Genomic DNA, 18,348 nt, shown 5'->3' with positions numbered 1-18,348 from the left:
AGTCACCCCAGCTCCATCCCCCCTTTGGCTGCACCATGAACCCTGCGCCCGTGGGCACAGACCCCCCCCAGAGCCACGGCCTCCCCCTCACCATCCAGCGCAGCCACAGGCTGGTCTCGCTGGCCGTCCGCAGGGTGACGTTGGCGGGTGCCATGTCCGGGGGGGCCTGCAGGGTCTGGATCCTCCGGGAGGGAGCGCTGGGGGGGCTGGTGCCCACGATGTTCACCTGCCGCATGCGGAAACTGAGAGGGGAGGGGGGGGTCACGGCGGGGGGCGGGAGGGCTCCGGTCCCCCAGGGAGGATGCCACGGCACCGTCCCGGCCACTCGCCTGTAGTAGGTGTAGGGCTTCAGGTTGGGCACCTCCATGGAGCGGGCGTCAGGCTCGTTAGCCAGCTGGTGGACGAGCCCCCACTCTTCGGCCTCACCGCTCTGGCCCACCTGCGGGATGGGAGCGGGGTGAGCTGTCCCCCCCCCAGCACCCCCTCACCCCCTCCCCGAGCCACCCCGTACCTGCGCCTCCACCTGCCAGCGGGAGATGGAGGTTTTGCCGTCGTAGCCTGGGCGAAACTGGAGGGTGACGGAGCGGGGTCCGATGTTGGAGATGCCCAGGTTGGTGGGGGCACCGGGGAGCTCTGCGGGGAGAGGGCAGGGCAGGGCGGGTGGCACCGGCCGCTCGCCCCCCCCCACACCGCCCGCTGCCCGCTGGTATTGCCGTGCCGCCGCGCTCACCTGGAGGCACGCCTGAGGAGATGGTGGAAGAGGAGACCTGGCCCTGGCCCTTGGAGGTCATGGCAGCCACCTCAATGGTGTAGGTGGTGAGGGCGGTGAGGCCGGTGACGCGGTACTCCAGGGTGACGTTGGGCAGGTAATGGGTCACCCGCGTGTTGGTGCGGTTGTACTCCTCCCAGGAGATCCGGTAGCCTGAAACGTGCCCCATGCCGTCAGCACCCGTCATTGCCCACCCCGAGGAGCTGAGCGGGGCCAGGGGAGATGCTGCGGGGTGGGAAGGGACCCGGGGGGGAGATGCTGCGGGGTGGGAAGGGGCTGATGCGGGAGATGCTGCGGGGTGGGAAGGGACCCGGGGGGGAGATGCTGCGGGGTGGGAAGGGGCCGATGCGGGAGCTGGGTACTCGCCGGCGCTCCCTTACCCGTCAGGATGCCGTTCTTCTCCAGCGGCTCCTGCCAGCTGACTTTCAGGGACGTGTCCAGGACGTCGCTGAAGCTGAGGTGTCCCACGGGGCCAGGCACTGCCCAAAGACACCCAAGCTCAGCACGCAGCCGTGCACCCGAGGGCAGGAGCCCTCAGCACCTACGGGACCCTCGCAAGCAGAGAGTGCGGATGGGGCTCCCCTTGGATGGGGCTTCCTGGGGCTCGACGGCACCCCCGTCCCACATCCCCGCTGACAGCACCAGTGGGACCGAGTTCCCATCTCGGGGCTGCTCCCACCCGCCCCGGGAGCCACACGTGGGCAGAGTCCGTCCCGCGGGAACGCAGAGCCTCCCCGTACCGTCCTCGTGGGTGCGCACCAGCTGGGGGGGGCTGCGCGGGCCGTCCCCCGGCGTGGTGAAGCACAGCACCGAGGTGAAGTACTCGGCGAATTTCCGCAGCCCTGCCACGTAGCCCACGTGGATGCTGTCCTGGAAGTTGGGCCGCACCGTCACCACCGTCGCCTCCTCCTCGCGCTCTGGCTCCCAGGCGATGAGCTGCGGGAAGGGGGAGCTGGGACAACGATGCCGGCTACCAGCGTCCCCACCGCGCACGTCGGTACCGCAAACACCGTCCTCCGGGCACCTCCAGCCTCCCCGTATTTATTTGGAGTTGATTAAATATCAATTAATGGTGCAGGGAACACTCGATGCCTTTAACAGCGCGTGTTTACCCGTATGAGCCAATACGGAGCGGGCGCTTTGTGATTAACTCCCATTGATAACGGCGCGTAATTGCCCGCTCGCCTGCGTTTAGGAAGGATGTTTGGGCATTTAATTGGTATTGTGCAAGATAGCCTATAGCAACTTAATCAAATACTAATTAGGCCCTAAAAATACTAATCAAAAATACTAAGTGGCATTTAATAAGGATGTTAAATATCCTGCTTGCTCTGGTTATCTCATTCAGCGGCAATTAAATTCCTGAACTTCTTTTGAGTGGATTAAGAAACAAGTTTAATGTTTTAATTCAATTTAATTAATGTAAATTTGAATTAATTGCAATTTGGAATTAATTACAGAGCATGGGAGGCTCCGAGCCCATGCAAGTGTTAAATCTCAGTAAATATTATTTTAACAGTCAGGTCGGAATCAATTAAAAAGGCTGGGGGTTCTGTGAGGAGTCGTCGAGGCGGCTTGTGAAGGTCAGCCCAGGAGATCCCCCCCAGCCGTCTGCCCCATTTTCGGGGAGACCCGCGGGAATCGCCCCTCACCTTGTACCCCTGGTTGATGCCGTTGATGAACTGGGGGCTGGGGGGGTTCCAGGTGAAGCGGATGGTGGTGGAGTTGGTGGCCTCGGTCTGCACGTTCCCCGGGGGCACCGTGGGGACTGCCGGGATGAAGGGATGGCTCGCAGCGGCTCCAGCTCCGCGGGGTCCCCTCCATCAGCCGGGTGCAGCCCCTGCTCATTCCTCCCCAGCAAGTCCCCGTTTCCCCGGGACCACCACACCCATCCTCCTGCCACCCGTCCCCATCGGCCCCGTGGTGACCACCAGACTGGGGTGAACACCAAGGCCCTGCCCGCTCCTGCCCGTCCCTGCCTACCTCCCTGCAGCGTCCACTCGGTCACCTTCATGCTGTACACCCCCAGGCCGGCGCTGTTGTACGCCGCCACCTCGATCTCATAGTTGGTCCAGATGATGAGGTCCTCCAGGAGCAAGTTGTTGACGTCGGCGTTGGTGATGTTCTTGAACTGGTAGCCCACGGGCAGCCCGGCCAGGCAGTACCTGGGGACAGGGGCCATCAGAGCTGCTGGCGTCCCCACCAGCACCCTGGGACGAGGCACCCGTGCTCCCCCGCCGGCACCCACCGGATGATGTAGCCCTTGAGGACACCGTTCTGGTGGCTCTCGGGGGGCGGCTGCCACTGGATCATGATGGACTGGTTGGTGCGGCCGCTGGCGATGACGTTCTGGGGGGGCGCGGAGGGGGGCTCCTCGGGCAGGGACACCCTGTGGGGGACACGGCGGGGGTGAGCACCCAGAGCCGCCGGCCCCCCCGGCACCCCCCAGCCACGGCTCACCTCTCCGTGTCCTTGCTGAACTGCCCCCTGCCCACGTCGTTCACGGCGCAGAGGCGGAACTGGTAGGAGCGAGCGGGGACCAAGCCCTGCACCACCACTGACGTCGACTCAGGGTCCACGCTGGCCAGCAGCACGGTCCAGGGCGCATCTGCGGGGGGAGAGGGGGGCGGCGGGGTGGAGGACCTGACCAGCTAACGACTCCCGCGGTCCTCAGGCTCCCGCAGCATCCCTTGCCCGCTGTCCCAGGTGATGCTGGAGACTAGACTTAGCCCGGGGCCAGCGGTGCCGGGGAGGTGGGAGCAGCCCCTTACTGTTCTCGGAGACCTCCACGACGTAGCGGAGCAGGGGGCTGTTGCCATCGAAGGGCTTGGCCCAGGTGAGCTTGATGGCCCGTTTCTCCAGGGGGCTGAGGGTGGCCACGGGGCTCTCGGGGGCGTGGGGGAGCTGCCTGGACGGGGGGAGGGAGGGGGCGGTTAGGAGGGGGCGCAGCTCGGGGTGCGGGGTGCCGGTGGGGTGAGGGGGGTCTCACCGGACACGGAGGTGGGCGCTGCGCGAGTCGTTACCCCCAGCTGAGACCACCTTGCAGGTGTAGGTGCCGATGTCGCCTGACCAGGTCTGGGAGATGTGGAGGGTGCCCATCTCGTCCAGGCGCACCCGCGGGCCACTCTCCGGGCTGAGTGGCGCCCCGTCCTTCTCCCAGATGTACCTGTGCCGGGAGGGGACCCAGGAGTGCTGGCACCCTGCAGCCCCCCCCCTCCCTCCCCAGCCAAGGAGAGGGGACCAGGGGCTGCGGCGCTGTGCCGGGCTCCCCGTGTGCAGGGCACCAGGTGGCACTGCAGGACCAGCAGCACACGGCGGGGATGGAGGCACCCACCATCCGCCTGCTCCCTCCCCAGGCACGCAGGCAGCGGTGAAGGCAAGCAGGCAGCCTGGGGGTGCCCGGACCCCCCAACCCTCCCAGCCCCGTCGCACACACCTGACATCCACGCTGGGGTCATGGGTGACCCCGCAGCTCATGACGGCCTTGGTCCCCTTGATGACACTCTGGTCCTGCGGTGGGTCGGTGATACGTGTCCTTGCTGGGGGGGGGACAGAATGAGCCACCGGCACTGCCCGGAGGGCTGCGGGGGTGGCATCGGCAGGGACAGCCCAAGTTTGCACCCACGCAAACCAACCAGCCACGTGCCAGAGCCCACCCTTGGCATCCCCAGAGAGCTCCATCCTGCACCACGCGTGGTGGGAGGCAGCGTCCGCTGCCCACGGAGCCGCGCAGGGTCCATCCTGCACCGTGCACGCAGGCAGGGCGGCAGGCAGAGCCTGGCTGCCGCAGAGCCGGGTGACGTGGCCACGCTGGCCAGTGCCTTACCCCAGACGACCAGGTCGGCAGACGCCTCGTCCACGCCGCGGGAGTTGGTGGCCAGGCAGGTGTAGGTGCCGGCGTCGGCGAGGTGCGCGGGGCTGACGAGCAGGCTGCCCGACTCCAGCAGGGTGAAGCGGGGGAGCTGCACCGAGCCGCTGGCCAGGATCCGCTCCCCTGGGTGACACCGGGAGCCCCATCACCTCCCAGTGCCCCGGCCATCGGCCAAGCCTGGTGGCCACTGAGCCACGGGGCTCGCAGGGGATGCTCTGGGGCCCGTGCAGACAGGCAGGGATGGGCAGGGCAGACGCAGGGCTCGGAGGACAGGCTTGCCCGCACCCCAGTGCCCCCAGCCCCTTTTACCTTTCTGCCACGTGATGGCCGGGCGCGGAGCCCCCGAGGTCTCGCAGTTGAGGACTACGGACATGCCATCAATCACCGTGCTGTCCTGGGGACCCCTGGTGATGTTGGGGGCGATGCCTGCGGGGCAGAGAGATGCACAGATCCCCCTGAAGCCCATCCCGGTGCCCAGCCTGGAGCTGACCCACTCCTGAGGCATGGGGGGGGTCCCTTCCCCATGGGAGGGTTTCCTGGGGTCCCTGAGCCCCCCGTGGAGCCCAACTGGGGGGTCCCAGGCACATCCCACCCACTTCCCAGGCAGGGCACCCCAGGCTCTGGGGTGGGGGTGGCTGGCACCTACTGGTCACGGCCAGGTATGTGGTGGTCTGCACCTCGCCGGCCGCGTTGCGGGCGAAGCACTGGAACATGCCGGTGTCGTCAGGGACCAGCCCACTGATCTGCAGGCTGCCGTCCGCCAGGAGCTGGAAGCGGGACAGCTTCTCCAGGTGGATGAGGGCAGCGTCCTTGTACCAGGCCATCTCGGGGGGGGGGCACGCCTGCAAGGGCCAGGGCTGTGTCAGCCACGGGGCCACGGTGGCACAGGAGGGTGGCTGGGGAGCGGCTCACCTTTGGCTTGGCAGGGGATGGCCACCACCTTCTCCATCTCAGCCGTGATGTGCCTCTCTGGCTCCTTGACAAACTGCGGTGGCTCTGCAAAGGAAAGCCCAGCGATGGGCAGGGGACCGCATTACAGCCGGGATCCTCCGAGCCCACCGTCAAACCACCCCCAGTGACTCCCGCCTGTCGCTTCCCATCTCAGCCCCAGGGCTGAGACCGCCCCAACTCATTGCACGCATGCTTTGGGCTGCCTGCAGCCAGGGCCTCACCCAGGACGGAGAGGTAGGCGCCCTCGGCCACGGCGGGCACGCTGCTGCTGCGGAGCACCGCCTCGCACTCGTAGTAGCCGCTGTCGCTCAGCGTGGGGTTGAGGATGGTGAGCCGGCGGCTGTAGTCGCTGATGCCGCTGGAGAGGGGCACCCCATCCTTCTTCCAGATGATGTGCAGCTTGATCAGCGGCCTGGGGGGACCAGGAGTATGTTGAGTGCTGGCCCAGCCCCCCTGGACCCCGCCAACTCCCCACCTCCCTCCATCCTGCAGAACCCAGGTGCCCTGGTGGGAAGGGACCCGGGGGCACCCGGCCCCGGGGCCGGGCGATGCCGACGGGGAGATGCCCCACGCCTCTCCCGTCTGCCCCGAGTACTCGCCTGGCGTTGGCCACGCACTCCAGGGTCACCTCCGAGGTCCCAGCCACCACGCTGGTGTTCCTGGGTGGGACAATGATGGTGGGTGCGATGGGATCAGCTGGGCCACCCACATCTGGGGAGAAGGAGACCAGCCATCAGCACCCCTGCCCCCTGCTCACCCCTGGGGTGCCCCAGCCCCCAGTGAGGCTGATGGGGCACCCAGAGCCCCGTGCCCGCTCTGCCTGGATGGAGAAGACAAAGGTGGCGGGGACCAAAGGGCCACGGGCTCTGCTCTCCCGCGGGAAGGACGGGCAGGTCCAGCCCATCACCTTGGCATCAGGCCTTCCCAGCTCTCCCTCAGCCCTCTCCTCCCATGGGAGCCCACGGCACCCCACGGCACCAGCCCGGCCCCCAGCCTGCGTGGCATTGCCGGCTGGCAAGGAGGAGGGAGAAGGGGAGTATATAAAGCAAAATGATTGCAACAATAAAAATCCCTCATGTAGGCGCTGTAAAAATGCGATCGGCTTGAAAGCTGCTGATATAGCTGAATCCATAAACACGGGCTCCAGGTTGTTTATTGCACACCGGGACGCCGAGGTACAGAAAACCAGATTAATGGGGCAGGAGGGGAAGGAGGACAGGCAGAGCCCCCCGCGGAAAGGGATAAACCCCGCTGTGGAGCAGCGGGAGGGAGATGAGACAAGAGCACCTGGAGGCCTGACACCACTTTGGGGCACCCTCCCTGGGACGGGCTGTCACCACCTGAACGGGGGCCGGGGGACCCTCAGCCACGACCTGCAGGGTCCAAAAGGGACGGGAGGGATGGGGCCACGGGGGTGTCCCCCAGGCAGGGGCTGATCCGGAGCAGCACGGGCGGAGGGGGAACAAGGGCAGGAGTGGGGTAAGGTGTCCCGCACTGGGGCTACGCTGCGCCATCCCGTCCCGCAGCCCAGTCCCAGGGCACGGCCGGATCCAGCCCCGGCGGCGGGGATGGAGGGGGAGGCTCTGCCCGTGATGCAATTAGCGCCTGCAGCACAGCCCAAAGCGCCTAAATAAATTTTGAGGCGGCTGAACTGTTAAGTCAGCAGAAGATGGAGCCTCCAAAGAGATTTACTGCAAATTAAACTCAGGGGTGAGCCAGGGGGAGCGGGGCCGGGGGGGCAATGCCCCCCGCACTCACTGGCCACGGTCAGCGTGATGGGCTGGCTCGTCTTGTTGTCCCCGTTCTTGTCATTCACCGCCTGCACATAGTAGCGTCCCGCGTCCGGGGCCACCGTGGAGAGGATGACGAGGGTGTTCTCCAGCGTGATGGCTCTGCGGGGACGAGCGGGCGGCGTGAGATGGGGACACGGACCCAGCGGGGACACCGATGCGGGGAACAGAGACCCTTGTTCCCTCACCCAGCACCCCCACCCGCCTTGGGGCACCCACACGGGACAGGCACGACCCTTCCTCCCGCCTGCCCCAGGCACCGGCCCCCGGACGGGGGCTCAGCTCAGCCGCTGGCCCCAGGCAGGAGCCGGGACCGAGCCCCACACCCCCCCGCACCGAGCGGAGCACATCGGACAGTGCAGATTAATAGGACTTTTTTATTTTTTTTATTTTTTTTTTATGGAACAATCTAATCTGCTGGAAACATAAAATGGTTTGGGGAATATATTTTTTACCATTAAATATGAGATAAAGGAGTTTTATCTCCTCAATCCTGCTTTGCAAATAGAAAGGAGACCAGTTCAATTCCTGCATAATGCAGGTTACAAATCCAATTCCCGCACGCTGCGTCTGCCAGCGCCGGGCTCGCCTCTCCGGTGGCACCAGAGCCTGCCACAGCCCCACGGGGACACTTGGCACACGCGCGTGTGCCGTACCTGGCTCTATCACACCGGCTGCCACCCCGGCACGTGCTGTGCCCCTTTCGCCCGCCTGCCTTCCTCTTATTTTCACTTTTTTAAAAATTCATTTCCCCAATGACAAACGGAGCCATTAGCCGCCAAGGTTGTCCGCAGGTTTTAGCGCGATGCGCTCAGGATATCCGTTAAACACCCTTACGGCAAGGACAACGGCAGCCGAAGGAAACGCAGCCCCCCCTGGATGCCGGGGGGATACTGGGGGGATGCCGGGGGGGGGGAATGCCGGGGGGGGAATGCCGGGGGGGGGGGAATGCCGGGGGCACTCACATGCGGCTGCTGGGGGAGATCTTCCGTCCATCACGAAACCAGGTGACCTGGGGCTGGGGGAAGCTGGCGATACGGGGCGCACGGATGACGGCCGCCTCCCCGTGGGACACGGTCTGCTGCGTCTCGCTGTCCTCGAAACTCCCCATGTCTGTAAACGCATGGGAGAACGGCGTCAGGGGCTGGGGAGCGGGCTGGAGGCTACGGGGATGGGCTCCCCGGGGGATGCAGCGGGGCTGCCCTGGGGGCTGCTCTCTGCTCCCCTCCTCGGCTGGGGCGGCTCGGCTGGCGCAGGGCATGGGATGGTGGTGGGGTAGCTCAGACCCCCACAGGCTGCTCCCGCATGCCCAGGGCTGCGCTCACACCAGGATCCGTCCCCGCGGTGCCCAGAGCTGCGCAGCCCCATCACCCGCGCGCCTGACCGGAGACCCCTGCCCGCGTGTCCCCCACCAAGGATGGGGTGCGGCCACAGCGAGGAGGGCTCAGCCCCGGGCTCCCCAGCATCTCTCCCTGCCCAGCCCAGGGCCCAGCGCCGGGAGCATCCCGGCACGACCTTGGCTGTGTGGGCAAGGCTGGGGCACCCGCTGCCTCCATCCTGCCCAGCCGCTCGCAGGCTGGAAGCGCACAGCAGCTGAGGAACGCAGAGCGAAGCAGGGTGCACAGAGAAGGGGGGCAGGGGATTTTTATTGACTTCCCTTAATTGCTGTAATTAAAAACATGTAAAGAATCTTTTTTTAACGACTTTGCCATTATCATTAGTTGTTAGCACAGCTGCCTTATTAATTTCTCATTAGCTTCCTGATTTGTCATTGCTCCTCAGGAAGGGGTTCAAGGGGACGGGATTGGGGTATCCCAGAGAGAAGGGGTGACCGAGAGGGGCAAGTCCCCTGGGGCACAGAGCCAGCGGCCCGGGCCCCAGCACCCTCCCATCCTGCTCAGCCCTCCCTCTGCATCCCCCCCCCCCAGCACAGACCCCCGAGGTCTGGCCCATCCCGTTCAGGTCTGTTCGTCTGCAGGACCCGTGCCGCGCCGCCAGCCCCGCTGCCCCTGCTCCCGCGCTGATGGATGCGGCCGCCCGGCCTCGCGCGCCCCTGTTTGCGCTCAGTAACGATTATAAACGGTGTTTGCTTTAAGCGCTCCACGCAGCCAGGGAGGAGCGGGGCCGCTTTCACGCTGCAAAGCATTTCACCTCTCCAGGGAGCCCGAGCTGCCTGCCCGGATGCCGTGCTGCGGGTTTCCCAGCCCCGGCGTTCTCTGCCTGCACCCCGTGCTCTGCCCTGCCCGTGGGGTGCCCCCCTGCCCCCCCAAGCGCCACGGCCCGGCCGGGCAACGGGAGCAGCGGAGGCAGCAACAGCCCTGTCCCTGCCAGCATCGCCCAGGGATGCTCCGGAGTCGCCTGCGCTGGCCACGGGCTGCATCAACGCCCGAGCCGTCCCGCAGCACCACGGGGCTGGGTGTCCCCGGCCACCCCCCCGGCCAAGCGGGGCTGTCACTTACAGGCCACCTGCACCTCGGTCTGGCGCTGCAGCAGGGCTCCCATCCGGTTGCGGACGATGCAGCGGTAGAAGCCGGCGTGCGTGCGGTCCAGCGATGTGATCATGTACCTGCGGCAGAGGGGGCAGCTGAGCGTGTGCTGTGACCAACCGCCACCACCCCGCAGCAGAGGGGACATCCAGGTGACCGCCACAGCCTCTGGGAGAGGTCACAGGTCCTACACAAGCCCCCTGTTTATCGCTGGGCAGCAGCCCCCCCTGCGCTGGGTGCCAGCTCCTTCCCCAGGGAGCAGCTGCTGGAGGTGTGTGGGCACGTATGTGCATGTCCGTGCGAGCACGTATGTGTGTGCACACGTGTGCACGCTGGGGAGGCAACGCAGCATCCCTTGCTGCCGCAGAGGGACTGGTGGCCACGCTCACAGGAGGTGCTTTCACCGCACCACGCACACTGCGAGCCGGCAGCCGTCGCCCGGTGACTCGCTTCCAGCTGTCAAAAGCAGAGGCGGCTGCTGGGGACCTGGCACTCGCTGTCCTAACCCCTGCGCCGAGCCCCGGGGGTGCATGGCAGAGCACACCGGGGTCTGCTGGTGTCACTCCACCTCGGCCTCGCATGCGGCTGAGCCCAGCACCGCGCCGGTTAGCCGGGGCTGAGCTGCTTTACCATCCCCTGCTCTTATCAGCCGCCAGCAGCTGATAAGCAGATAAATGAAATAACCGTGTCTCGACTCGTCCACCGCTCCCGAGCATCGCCCTGGTCCCCAAGCCGGAGCCCACTGCCACCAGACCTGCCCGAGCAGTCCCCACCCCCAGGAGGGACGCAGGCGCCGCGGCTCCATCCCCCCCAAACGGGCTGGACTCCTCCACCCCGGCCTTGCAGGCTGGTGACCCTGGGGGGGGACAGGCAGGCACCGCAGCATCGCCTTCCCCGACCGGGAGTGCTCCGAGATAAAGCAGAAAGGGGATAAATAAGCAAGCTCAACACTCCTTGCCCAAAATCTAATCTTGTATTAAAACATGCCGCGGGCTGTTTCGGCAGAGCTTTGTTTGTTCTTTTGATAACTGAGCGTAAATTAAACTTTCATAAGACACGAGGAGCACGTCCCCTCTGCCGGGAAGCATGACGGGCCCCTGTGCCCACCCTCCCCGGTGCAGGAGACGGTGCTGGGGACACGGGGCTCCCGTCTCGCCCAATGGCACCACCGAGCTGGGATGGGCACAGCGGGGCTGGCATCAAACCTGCTGACACCCACCCACCCACGTGGCGTGCCGGGGGTCACCCGGCCCCGCAGGATGCCCTTTGGGAATGAGTCCTTGAGTGTCGTGGCTGATATTTAAAAATGATCCCCAGAGGCTTTAAATAAGATATTTCAATTCCACGGAGCTGTCAGGGACTGATGCGGACACCAGGAATAATGGGGCTGCTCTCCTTGCGGTGTCCTCGTTAATAAATCACACGCGCACACCGTGACTCCTGAACGCGCACACGGATGGACGGACAGACGGACGCTCGCTGACGCTCACCTGCCCGCTCAGCAGCGGAGGGGCACGCGTGGTCCCCACAGACAGCCCCCCCTGTGCACCCCCCCGCCACGTCCTCGCTGCACACCCCCTCGGGACCCTCGTCCTGGCAAGGGGGGGTGCAAAGCCCCCGGCACAGCCCCTGAGCCGCCCTGCGGGACCCAAACCACCCCCACCCTTGGGGCTCACGTGCACCCACGCACGAAGCACCCACTGATGCACAGCCCCACTGCAGCACCTTCTCCCCACGCGCTGCGAGCCGGGACACCTCCGTGGGCACAGGCAGCCTTCACCCCCCCAGTGGGGACACCCCTGCAGCCCCAATTAACGGGGCCTCGTCCCGCGGCACCGGAGCTGGAGGAGCTATTAAGGAGCGGAGCTTTTGCACACACCTAAGCGGCTGAAAATAGCCCGGAGAAAGGAAATCAATTCCCGGGCGCAGCCTGGCCCGCAGTCATTAACCAAATACGAGCAGAGACTTTGTTCTCTGCCGTTCGGCTTCCGCGGAGGCTTTCATCCAAGATCGCTCTGATTTTGATTTCCGTCCCCCATCAGCCTGGCTGTAAGGGGACGGTCCCCGATTTCACCCCCTCGCAGGGGACAGCGCTGCGGGCAGGAGGAGGTGGAGGGGTGAAGCACCAGTTTGAGCAACGGGAGCTGCCACAAGCCACGGCCGCTGCTCCGTGGCCAGGAGCTCCTGGCTCCAACCGTGCCATCCAAGCAAGCGGCTCCTCCGCTTGGAGCTGATCCTGCCGCCCGGTGCCCACGGGCACTGCCCCAGCCAGGCCGCTCTGCCCACCCACCAGCCCGGCAGCACGTTTTGCACCGCTCGAGCCAGGACAGAGGTCTGGCTGTGCTCCTGGCGCAGCCCTTGCTGCTGACGCCGCTGTTTCAGGGGCTCGTTTGGGTTGTTTTTAAAGACAGAGGTTGACAGGGCATCGCCTGTGGGGAAAAGCACTTCCGAAGCGAGGACTGACCCGCGTTTCAAAAAAATCCGCTGATGGAAAACAGTGACGGTCTCCAGGCGCGGTCAGGAAGCGGCTGTGCCACTCTCAGCCCCGGGGTCAGGAGCCCCACGCCGGGGGACCGGCGGGTTTGCAGAGGCAGCCGGCTGGCAGAAGGCTCTTGCAGCGGATCGATCTGACAGACGGATGGGCTGCACGTCGGGAACGGCGACCTCCCCATCCATCCACCCAGCAGCTCCACCGCGGTGGGGCAGGGCACGACACGGCACTGCCATCAGCCAGAACCCCACCTCGCCGCGCAACCCCGGCAAGGCACCGGCACCACCGACACGCTCGGCACGCCGTGCTGCACGCACCGCCTTGTTATTGTAGGGTTGCTCACGGCGCCGCGAGGCCCCTGCGCTCCGGCAGAGCGATGCCCCAGCCTTGGCTGATGCTCGCGGTTGTGTTATGGTAGGGTTGCTGAGAAGCGCGGGGCTGACGCTGCCGAATTATTATTAGATTGAGGGGGTGGAGAGGGGCCGGGAAAAGCATCAGCCAAAGGATTTGATCCATCATATTGAAAGCCACAAGAGTGCAGAAATCTGTCTGGTTCTTCCAATGCCGCCCAGTAACAGCAACAGCTGGATCGGATTTTGGATATAAGCACATTGGCACGGTCCCCTTTGATTAATATCCTGTATAACGACTAATTAATTCTAAAGGGGACATGTATTTTAATAGTTACTGTATGATAATGAAATGTCAAGTGAGCGTTAAAACACACTTAGCAAAGGTTTAACGACTCCCAGCATCCGAGCCGTGTGTCCCAGCACCTCCGCCGCACCCAGCCGCGGCGCTGGGCTGCCGCTCAACGTTTTTAAATAACCCCCCTGGTATTTCATCAGCCCCTGTTAACTGTATTATTGGATCTCAATTAGCTCCTGATTGGAAAGGGCTCTGTTTTGACACACGTGGCCGGAGCTGTTCCCTCTCCGCTTGCCAGAAGTGTTTTCCTTTGGTCAGGGGAATTTCACGGGTGCCGGCAGCCCCGTAAATCGCTGCCTCAATTGGCCCTGCCAGAACAATGAGCCAGTTAATAATTAACACCCAGGTATTAATCTGCCGACTTCCTGTGGAGCAGCGAGGGGAGCGAGCGCACAAGCCTCGATCCATGTCGCGGCATCCAGAGGGCCCCGGCGCGTCCCTCACCGGGAGCTCGGCCACGGCTCCTGCCCAGCCCAGGTGGCACCTTTGGGTCTGAGACCCCCCCGCCGGTCTCCCTCCCGCGGCTGCCTGAGCCCATGTAAGGTCCCAGCAAGGAGATCCCCTCCATCGCCTTTCCCCCTCGTGCCTCCTGCCAGCCCGGCACCCGGCGATCGCCACCGCTTGCTCACACCAACCCCCCCGTGCCCCCCTCAAAGCCAAAGGCGGCACGGGGAAAGGCAGGAGGCATCGCAGTACCGGCATCGCCAGCAAAGCCCACGCGGTGCTGCCCATTACCCGCTCGGCGCTGTCTCGCCGGCGCTCCCGGGGCCTTTGCCAGGAGCAGCCCACGCTGCCACGCAGCGGTGCCGCACGTGAAGCCGGGCAGGCTGGAGCCGCAGGCACCAGGAGCTCACCGCTGGGCTCCCACTCGGCCTGGCTGCAACCCCCCTGACGCTCATCAGCTCCCATTAATTATATTATCGAATGGCAATTAGCTCCCCAGGGGAGAGGGCTGTGCTTCACACCTCGGCTGGCAAAGAGCTGGTCAGAGCAGGGACGTGCTCCCGGCGAGCAGCGGCACAGGTCGGGGTCCCAGCAGGGAGCTGGGGGTGAAACACCCCGTTTGCCCCCAGATCTGTGTTTTTAGAGGGAACTGGCTCCATCTTTTACATAATTTGGGGACAAAGTACAGGTATCAAACACTTGGGTCCTCAAAAAGCCATAAAGGCTTGGCGGGGCCCCGTGTGCGCAGCGCGCCGTGTTTCCTGCGTCCCTGGGGGATGCGCGCCCCAAAACACCCCAACCCAGCGGGATGGGGGGGTCGAAACCGTCCCAAATCTGCCCCTCCTCGGTGAGCACATGAAGGGCAGCTCCTGCCAACCCTCCCCACGCGTGGTAGCAGATGGGGGTGGGTAGAAGGCACCATGTGGGGCTCCCGGGGTCTGGCGAGGGGCTGTGGGGCTGCACCGTGCCCGGGGAGCCCAGGGGAGCGCCGGGAGGCTCCGTCGTGCCAACCCCGTTTTGCTGGGGGGAGGCACAGCGAGCACCACGGCGGCAAAGCCAGCAAGTGCCGGAGATGTAATTACACTTTCCCGGGCTCCGAGCTCCCGGCAAAGGGGATCTGGGCTCTTGGGAAGAGGTGGGGGATCCTTTAGTAGCTGTCGGGCTCCCGCACCAGCTGCGGAGGGACGTGGGGAGAGGCAAGAGGGCTGATTTAGTAGATAGAAGATGCATCTCTACGGATGGGAGTCTGTCCAGAGGTAATCTATGTGTAAGGTAATTTCCGAAGGCAGCAGGACTCGATGCAACCCTTAATAGGGCAATCTCATGTGATAAATTACCAGACCCAACTAATCTGCATGTTAAATTTCTTGTATGAGAAATAAATATCCTCAATTCACCAGAGAAGCACTTTTCTTCCGAGGATTTCATTAAAGACATCAAGCTGTCTGATTTGCATGTTATGATTCTTCGTACGAGAAGAAGTCAGGCTCTGGAGAGCTCGCAGGAGAGCCCGGCACCGGCGAGATTATGCATGGGAAAAAGAGAGCTGGCCCTGGAGAGCGCCGTGCCGGCGTGCCAGGGCACAGGAGCGGAGCGTGCCGGCAAGCCTCCACCGCCCGCCCGCCCTGCTGTCACCTCAACGAAGGTCACAACGGGCATCGGAGGGGACAAAGCTTTGCTGTGGGGTCCCAGGCGTGGGAGGCAGCTGGGGACCCACGGGAGAGCTGTCTCCACATCCCCCACGCAGGCAACGGAGGCAGCAAGTGGGTGAAGGCAGGCTGGTCCCCGATCCGCTGCGGTCCCCAGGGATGCTCCCGAGGGAGGACAGCTCCACGCGTGCACAGAGCCAGGCTGGTCCCCGATCCCCTGCGGTCCCCAGGGATGCTCCCGAGGGGGGAAGGCTCCATGCACACACAGAGCCAGGCTGGTCCCCAACCCCTCTGTGATCCCTGATCACACTTGATCCCCAGGGATGCTCCTGAGGGAGGATGGCTCTGCATGCACACGGAGCCAAGCTGGTCCCCAATCCCCCCGCGGTCCCCCGGGGTGCTCCCAAGGGGTCGGCTCCACCTGCACGCAGCGGGACTGCCTTGGCCCTCGCCAGCCCATGGCTGGGGACCTGCCGAGCCCGTTCCCCACCTGCCCTTCACCGCACGCCAACAAGCCGATCTGGTGGCAAGCTGGCGGCTGAATCGCTGCGGGAAGGAAAGGGCGGTCACCATGGAAACACGCTGCCAAACTCAGAGAGCGGCTCCTTGCCTTAAAACGCAGCGTGAGCTCGGCCGACCAACAGATGAGGATGAGCCAGAGCAGTTCATGGGGAGCATGGGGCCGAGGGGGCGTGAGCCCCAGCTCCCAGAAAAATGGTTAAAATGCACAAGGACGACAGCAGCCGACAGCGCTGGCGGGATGCCCTGCTGCGGGAGAGGGGTTGGGGAGGAGCGGTGAGGATGCCGAGGCCGAAACACTCAGTGACACACCGTCCTGGCTGGGAACCGCCACGTGATGCCACTGAGTCCGGCTGCTCCCCAGGGCACGGGCTCCCCAAAGCACACGGCCCCGCTGCAGAGCACGGCGCATCCTGCCGTGGGCACAGCCAGGCCCCCGGGCAGGTCCCTGCTGCCCCCCGAGCGGGGACACGCCAGGGGACACGTGCCAGCCCCGAGCTGGGGGGGACTGGCTGCACCCCGCATCCCCCACCCACGCTGCCTGTGCACCCACAGCCGTTCCTGGCCCCTGCATGGACAGGAGCATCCCTCAGCCTCCCTGACCATCAACACCAGCCCTCCCCTCTCCAAGGATTACTCTGTTTCTAAACTCGTTAACTTTTAATTACTACCTTCCCACTGCCTGAGCAGGCTGGCTCCATGCCACCGACATCTCTATTAAAATTCAATTTCTGCCTATCATAACTAATTTTGGTACTTCACCTTCCTCACCAGCAGCCTTCAATTCCAGGCAAGATGTCCAAACTCTCATCTCGACACATTAAATCCCCGCAGAGACCCGGGGACCGGCAGCACGCGCCGCACGGAACGAAGCTGATGCCAGCAGGTTGCATCCTCGCCGCGGAGAGGACAGGTTAAAGCCAGGCGCTGATTTGCATAGAGGCTGTTTGCTTCATTAGCTGGCTGGGTTTGTTTGGGTTTTCCCCATGTGTTTGTTTATTTTCTCCCTTCCTTAATCCTTTCTGGCTGGATGCTGGAGGCGGAGGCGGGAGTCGGGGCCAGGGGAAAGGGAGTCACCTTGGTGTGGGGACGTGGGGCTCCAGAGCTGCCGGGCATCCCAGAGCAGAGACACAAGGGCTGGCCCCTTTCCTACAGAAGGGTAAACTGAGGCACGGAGCAAACCCAGGGGCAGAGCCAGGAAAGGAAGCCAGGAGTCCCTGTGCCGGGTTTGGAGATGCCCCACAGGCGCCTCGACCTGCTCCGAGGATGGGGTAGAGTGCGAGGTCGGGGTCCTGATGGGGACCGGGTGGCTCTGCCCCAGCGCCGTGCAGCTGCCCGGGAGGAGCCCCTGCACGGGCTCTGTGTCCCCCCACCCTGCTGTCCCCACCGTCCCCACAATCCCACGGAAGGGCTGACATTTTGCATCGTTCCTGCCGCAGCCAACATCAGCTGTGGGAATCGTGGGGCTCAACAGGTCTCTGAGCTTCGACATCGGGGCTAGGGACGAGGGACCCGTCCCAGCGGGCACCCAGCACTGGTGCAAACACCCAGCACCGAGCCTGGGGCATCAGGGGCATCACAGAGCTGCACCCACCACGGCTTAGTGGGGAACAGCCCGCAGGGTCCCCAAGGATGGCCACTGCTCCAGCACCCGGCACGGCACCGTGCTGGGGAGGGGACCCGGCACCCCGCACGGCACACGGTGCCGGGGAGGGGACGTCACCCAGCCACATTGTCTGCGTTCCTGGCATCCCGGAGCAGCCCCACGTTGCTACAGCAACACGAAGCCTTTGGATTCAATGCCTTTAAATGGGGAACGGCTTGTCTCGGGTTGAATTATTGATTAAAACAGAGAGGATGACACACGCACACAGAAGAGATGGCGAGAGGTGCCCGGCTTGATTTACAGGCGAGCTCCAAGCAGGTTGTGACGCGGGGCCGGCCGCTCTGCGGCAGGATTAGTCGGTGCACAGGGCCGGATGCCCAAACCCGGATCAATCCCTCGCACCACCCTTCCTTGCTCCTTCCCCCGGTCGGGCCGTTCTCGGGGAGCCACGAGCCGGCCATGATCTGTGGCCCAGTGGTAATCCCGCTCGTGCGAACGCCTCCTCCCCGATGTTGACCTGCTTAAATCCACCGTTTGCTCTGCAAACAGGGGTGGCAGCTCCCGGCACGCTAACCGCTGCCTCCCTGGCACAGCATCCCCCTCGCGGGGGGGACCGGCGGTGCCCGCTGTGCCGCGGTGGCTGCGGGCAGGGACTGGCTTGCCAGGCGGGGGGACTCACCGGTACTCCAGGGAGAACTTGGTCAGCTCCCGGCTGTTGTGCAGCCACTTGAACTCGAGGGGCCAGCTGCCCTCCGCCATGCACGTCAGCACCAGGCGGTTCCCCTCCAGGTGGACCTGGCTCCGCACCGGCTCCGTCTTGAAGTACGGGGAGACGTCGTCTGCGGAGAGAGGAGGGAAAGGGCTGAGAGACGTGCCCGGTCCCGTAGCGTGCCAGCCCCACGGCAGCAGGACCACTGCAGCACGGGCACAACCCTAACCCAACAGCACGTGGGCACGCAGGCAGGGGGGTGCTGGTGGCCACCTCCCCGTCCCCCTGTCCCAGCCGGGGCCCCCAGACCCCTCCGCTGGCCATTTCCCCTCCCACCCCCCCGCCATTTCACAAG

The 18,348-nt window shown here is 64.5% G+C and overlaps 2 protein-coding genes across 3 annotated transcripts in view; one reads left to right on the top strand and one right to left on the bottom strand.

The window, feature by feature from the left end:
• Window positions 1–18,348, top strand: part of RPL38 (ribosomal protein L38) — a 153,808-nt gene that overhangs the window by 54,542 nt on the left and 80,918 nt on the right. The gene's annotated exons all lie outside the window — the stretch shown is intronic.
• Window positions 1–18,348, bottom strand: part of SDK2 (sidekick cell adhesion molecule 2) — a 50,195-nt gene that overhangs the window by 11,312 nt on the left and 20,535 nt on the right. The window contains exons 2-24 of one of the 2 annotated variants that reach the window (XM_075770490.1): window positions 17,964–18,123; window positions 9,841–9,947; window positions 8,347–8,494; window positions 7,350–7,483; window positions 6,191–6,302; window positions 5,813–6,003; window positions 5,527–5,636; window positions 5,287–5,482; window positions 4,950–5,066; window positions 4,596–4,763; window positions 4,206–4,308; window positions 3,759–3,935; window positions 3,541–3,677; window positions 3,230–3,377; window positions 3,018–3,158; window positions 2,753–2,934; window positions 2,422–2,537; window positions 1,510–1,705; window positions 1,150–1,248; window positions 731–922; window positions 512–633; window positions 330–439; window positions 92–242 (exon numbers count right to left, since the gene is read on the bottom strand). In XM_075770490.1, coding sequence (XP_075626605.1) covers window positions 92–242; window positions 330–439; window positions 512–633; window positions 731–922; window positions 1,150–1,248; window positions 1,510–1,705; window positions 2,422–2,537; window positions 2,753–2,934; window positions 3,018–3,158; window positions 3,230–3,377; window positions 3,541–3,677; window positions 3,759–3,935; window positions 4,206–4,308; window positions 4,596–4,763; window positions 4,950–5,066; window positions 5,287–5,482; window positions 5,527–5,636; window positions 5,813–6,003; window positions 6,191–6,302; window positions 7,350–7,483; window positions 8,347–8,494; window positions 9,841–9,947; window positions 17,964–18,123 — 3,317 coding nt within the window. Of the gene's footprint in view, window positions 1–91; window positions 243–329; window positions 440–511; window positions 634–730; window positions 923–1,149; window positions 1,249–1,509; window positions 1,706–2,421; window positions 2,538–2,752; window positions 2,935–3,017; window positions 3,159–3,229; window positions 3,378–3,540; window positions 3,678–3,758; window positions 3,936–4,205; window positions 4,309–4,595; window positions 4,764–4,949; window positions 5,067–5,286; window positions 5,483–5,526; window positions 5,637–5,812; window positions 6,004–6,190; window positions 6,303–7,349; window positions 7,484–8,346; window positions 8,495–9,840; window positions 9,948–17,963; window positions 18,124–18,348 lie in introns of those variants that run through there. The other variant, XM_075770489.1, reaches the window with a different exon arrangement.

The sequence above is a fragment of the Balearica regulorum genome, chromosome 18, assembly GCF_011004875.1.
Source record: "Balearica regulorum gibbericeps isolate bBalReg1 chromosome 18, bBalReg1.pri, whole genome shotgun sequence".
In the NCBI taxonomy this organism is placed as follows: domain Eukaryota; kingdom Metazoa; phylum Chordata; class Aves; order Gruiformes; family Gruidae; genus Balearica; species Balearica regulorum.
The sequence above is the reverse complement of the archived record's forward strand: the minus strand, read 5'-3'. Positions and strand labels throughout refer to the sequence as shown.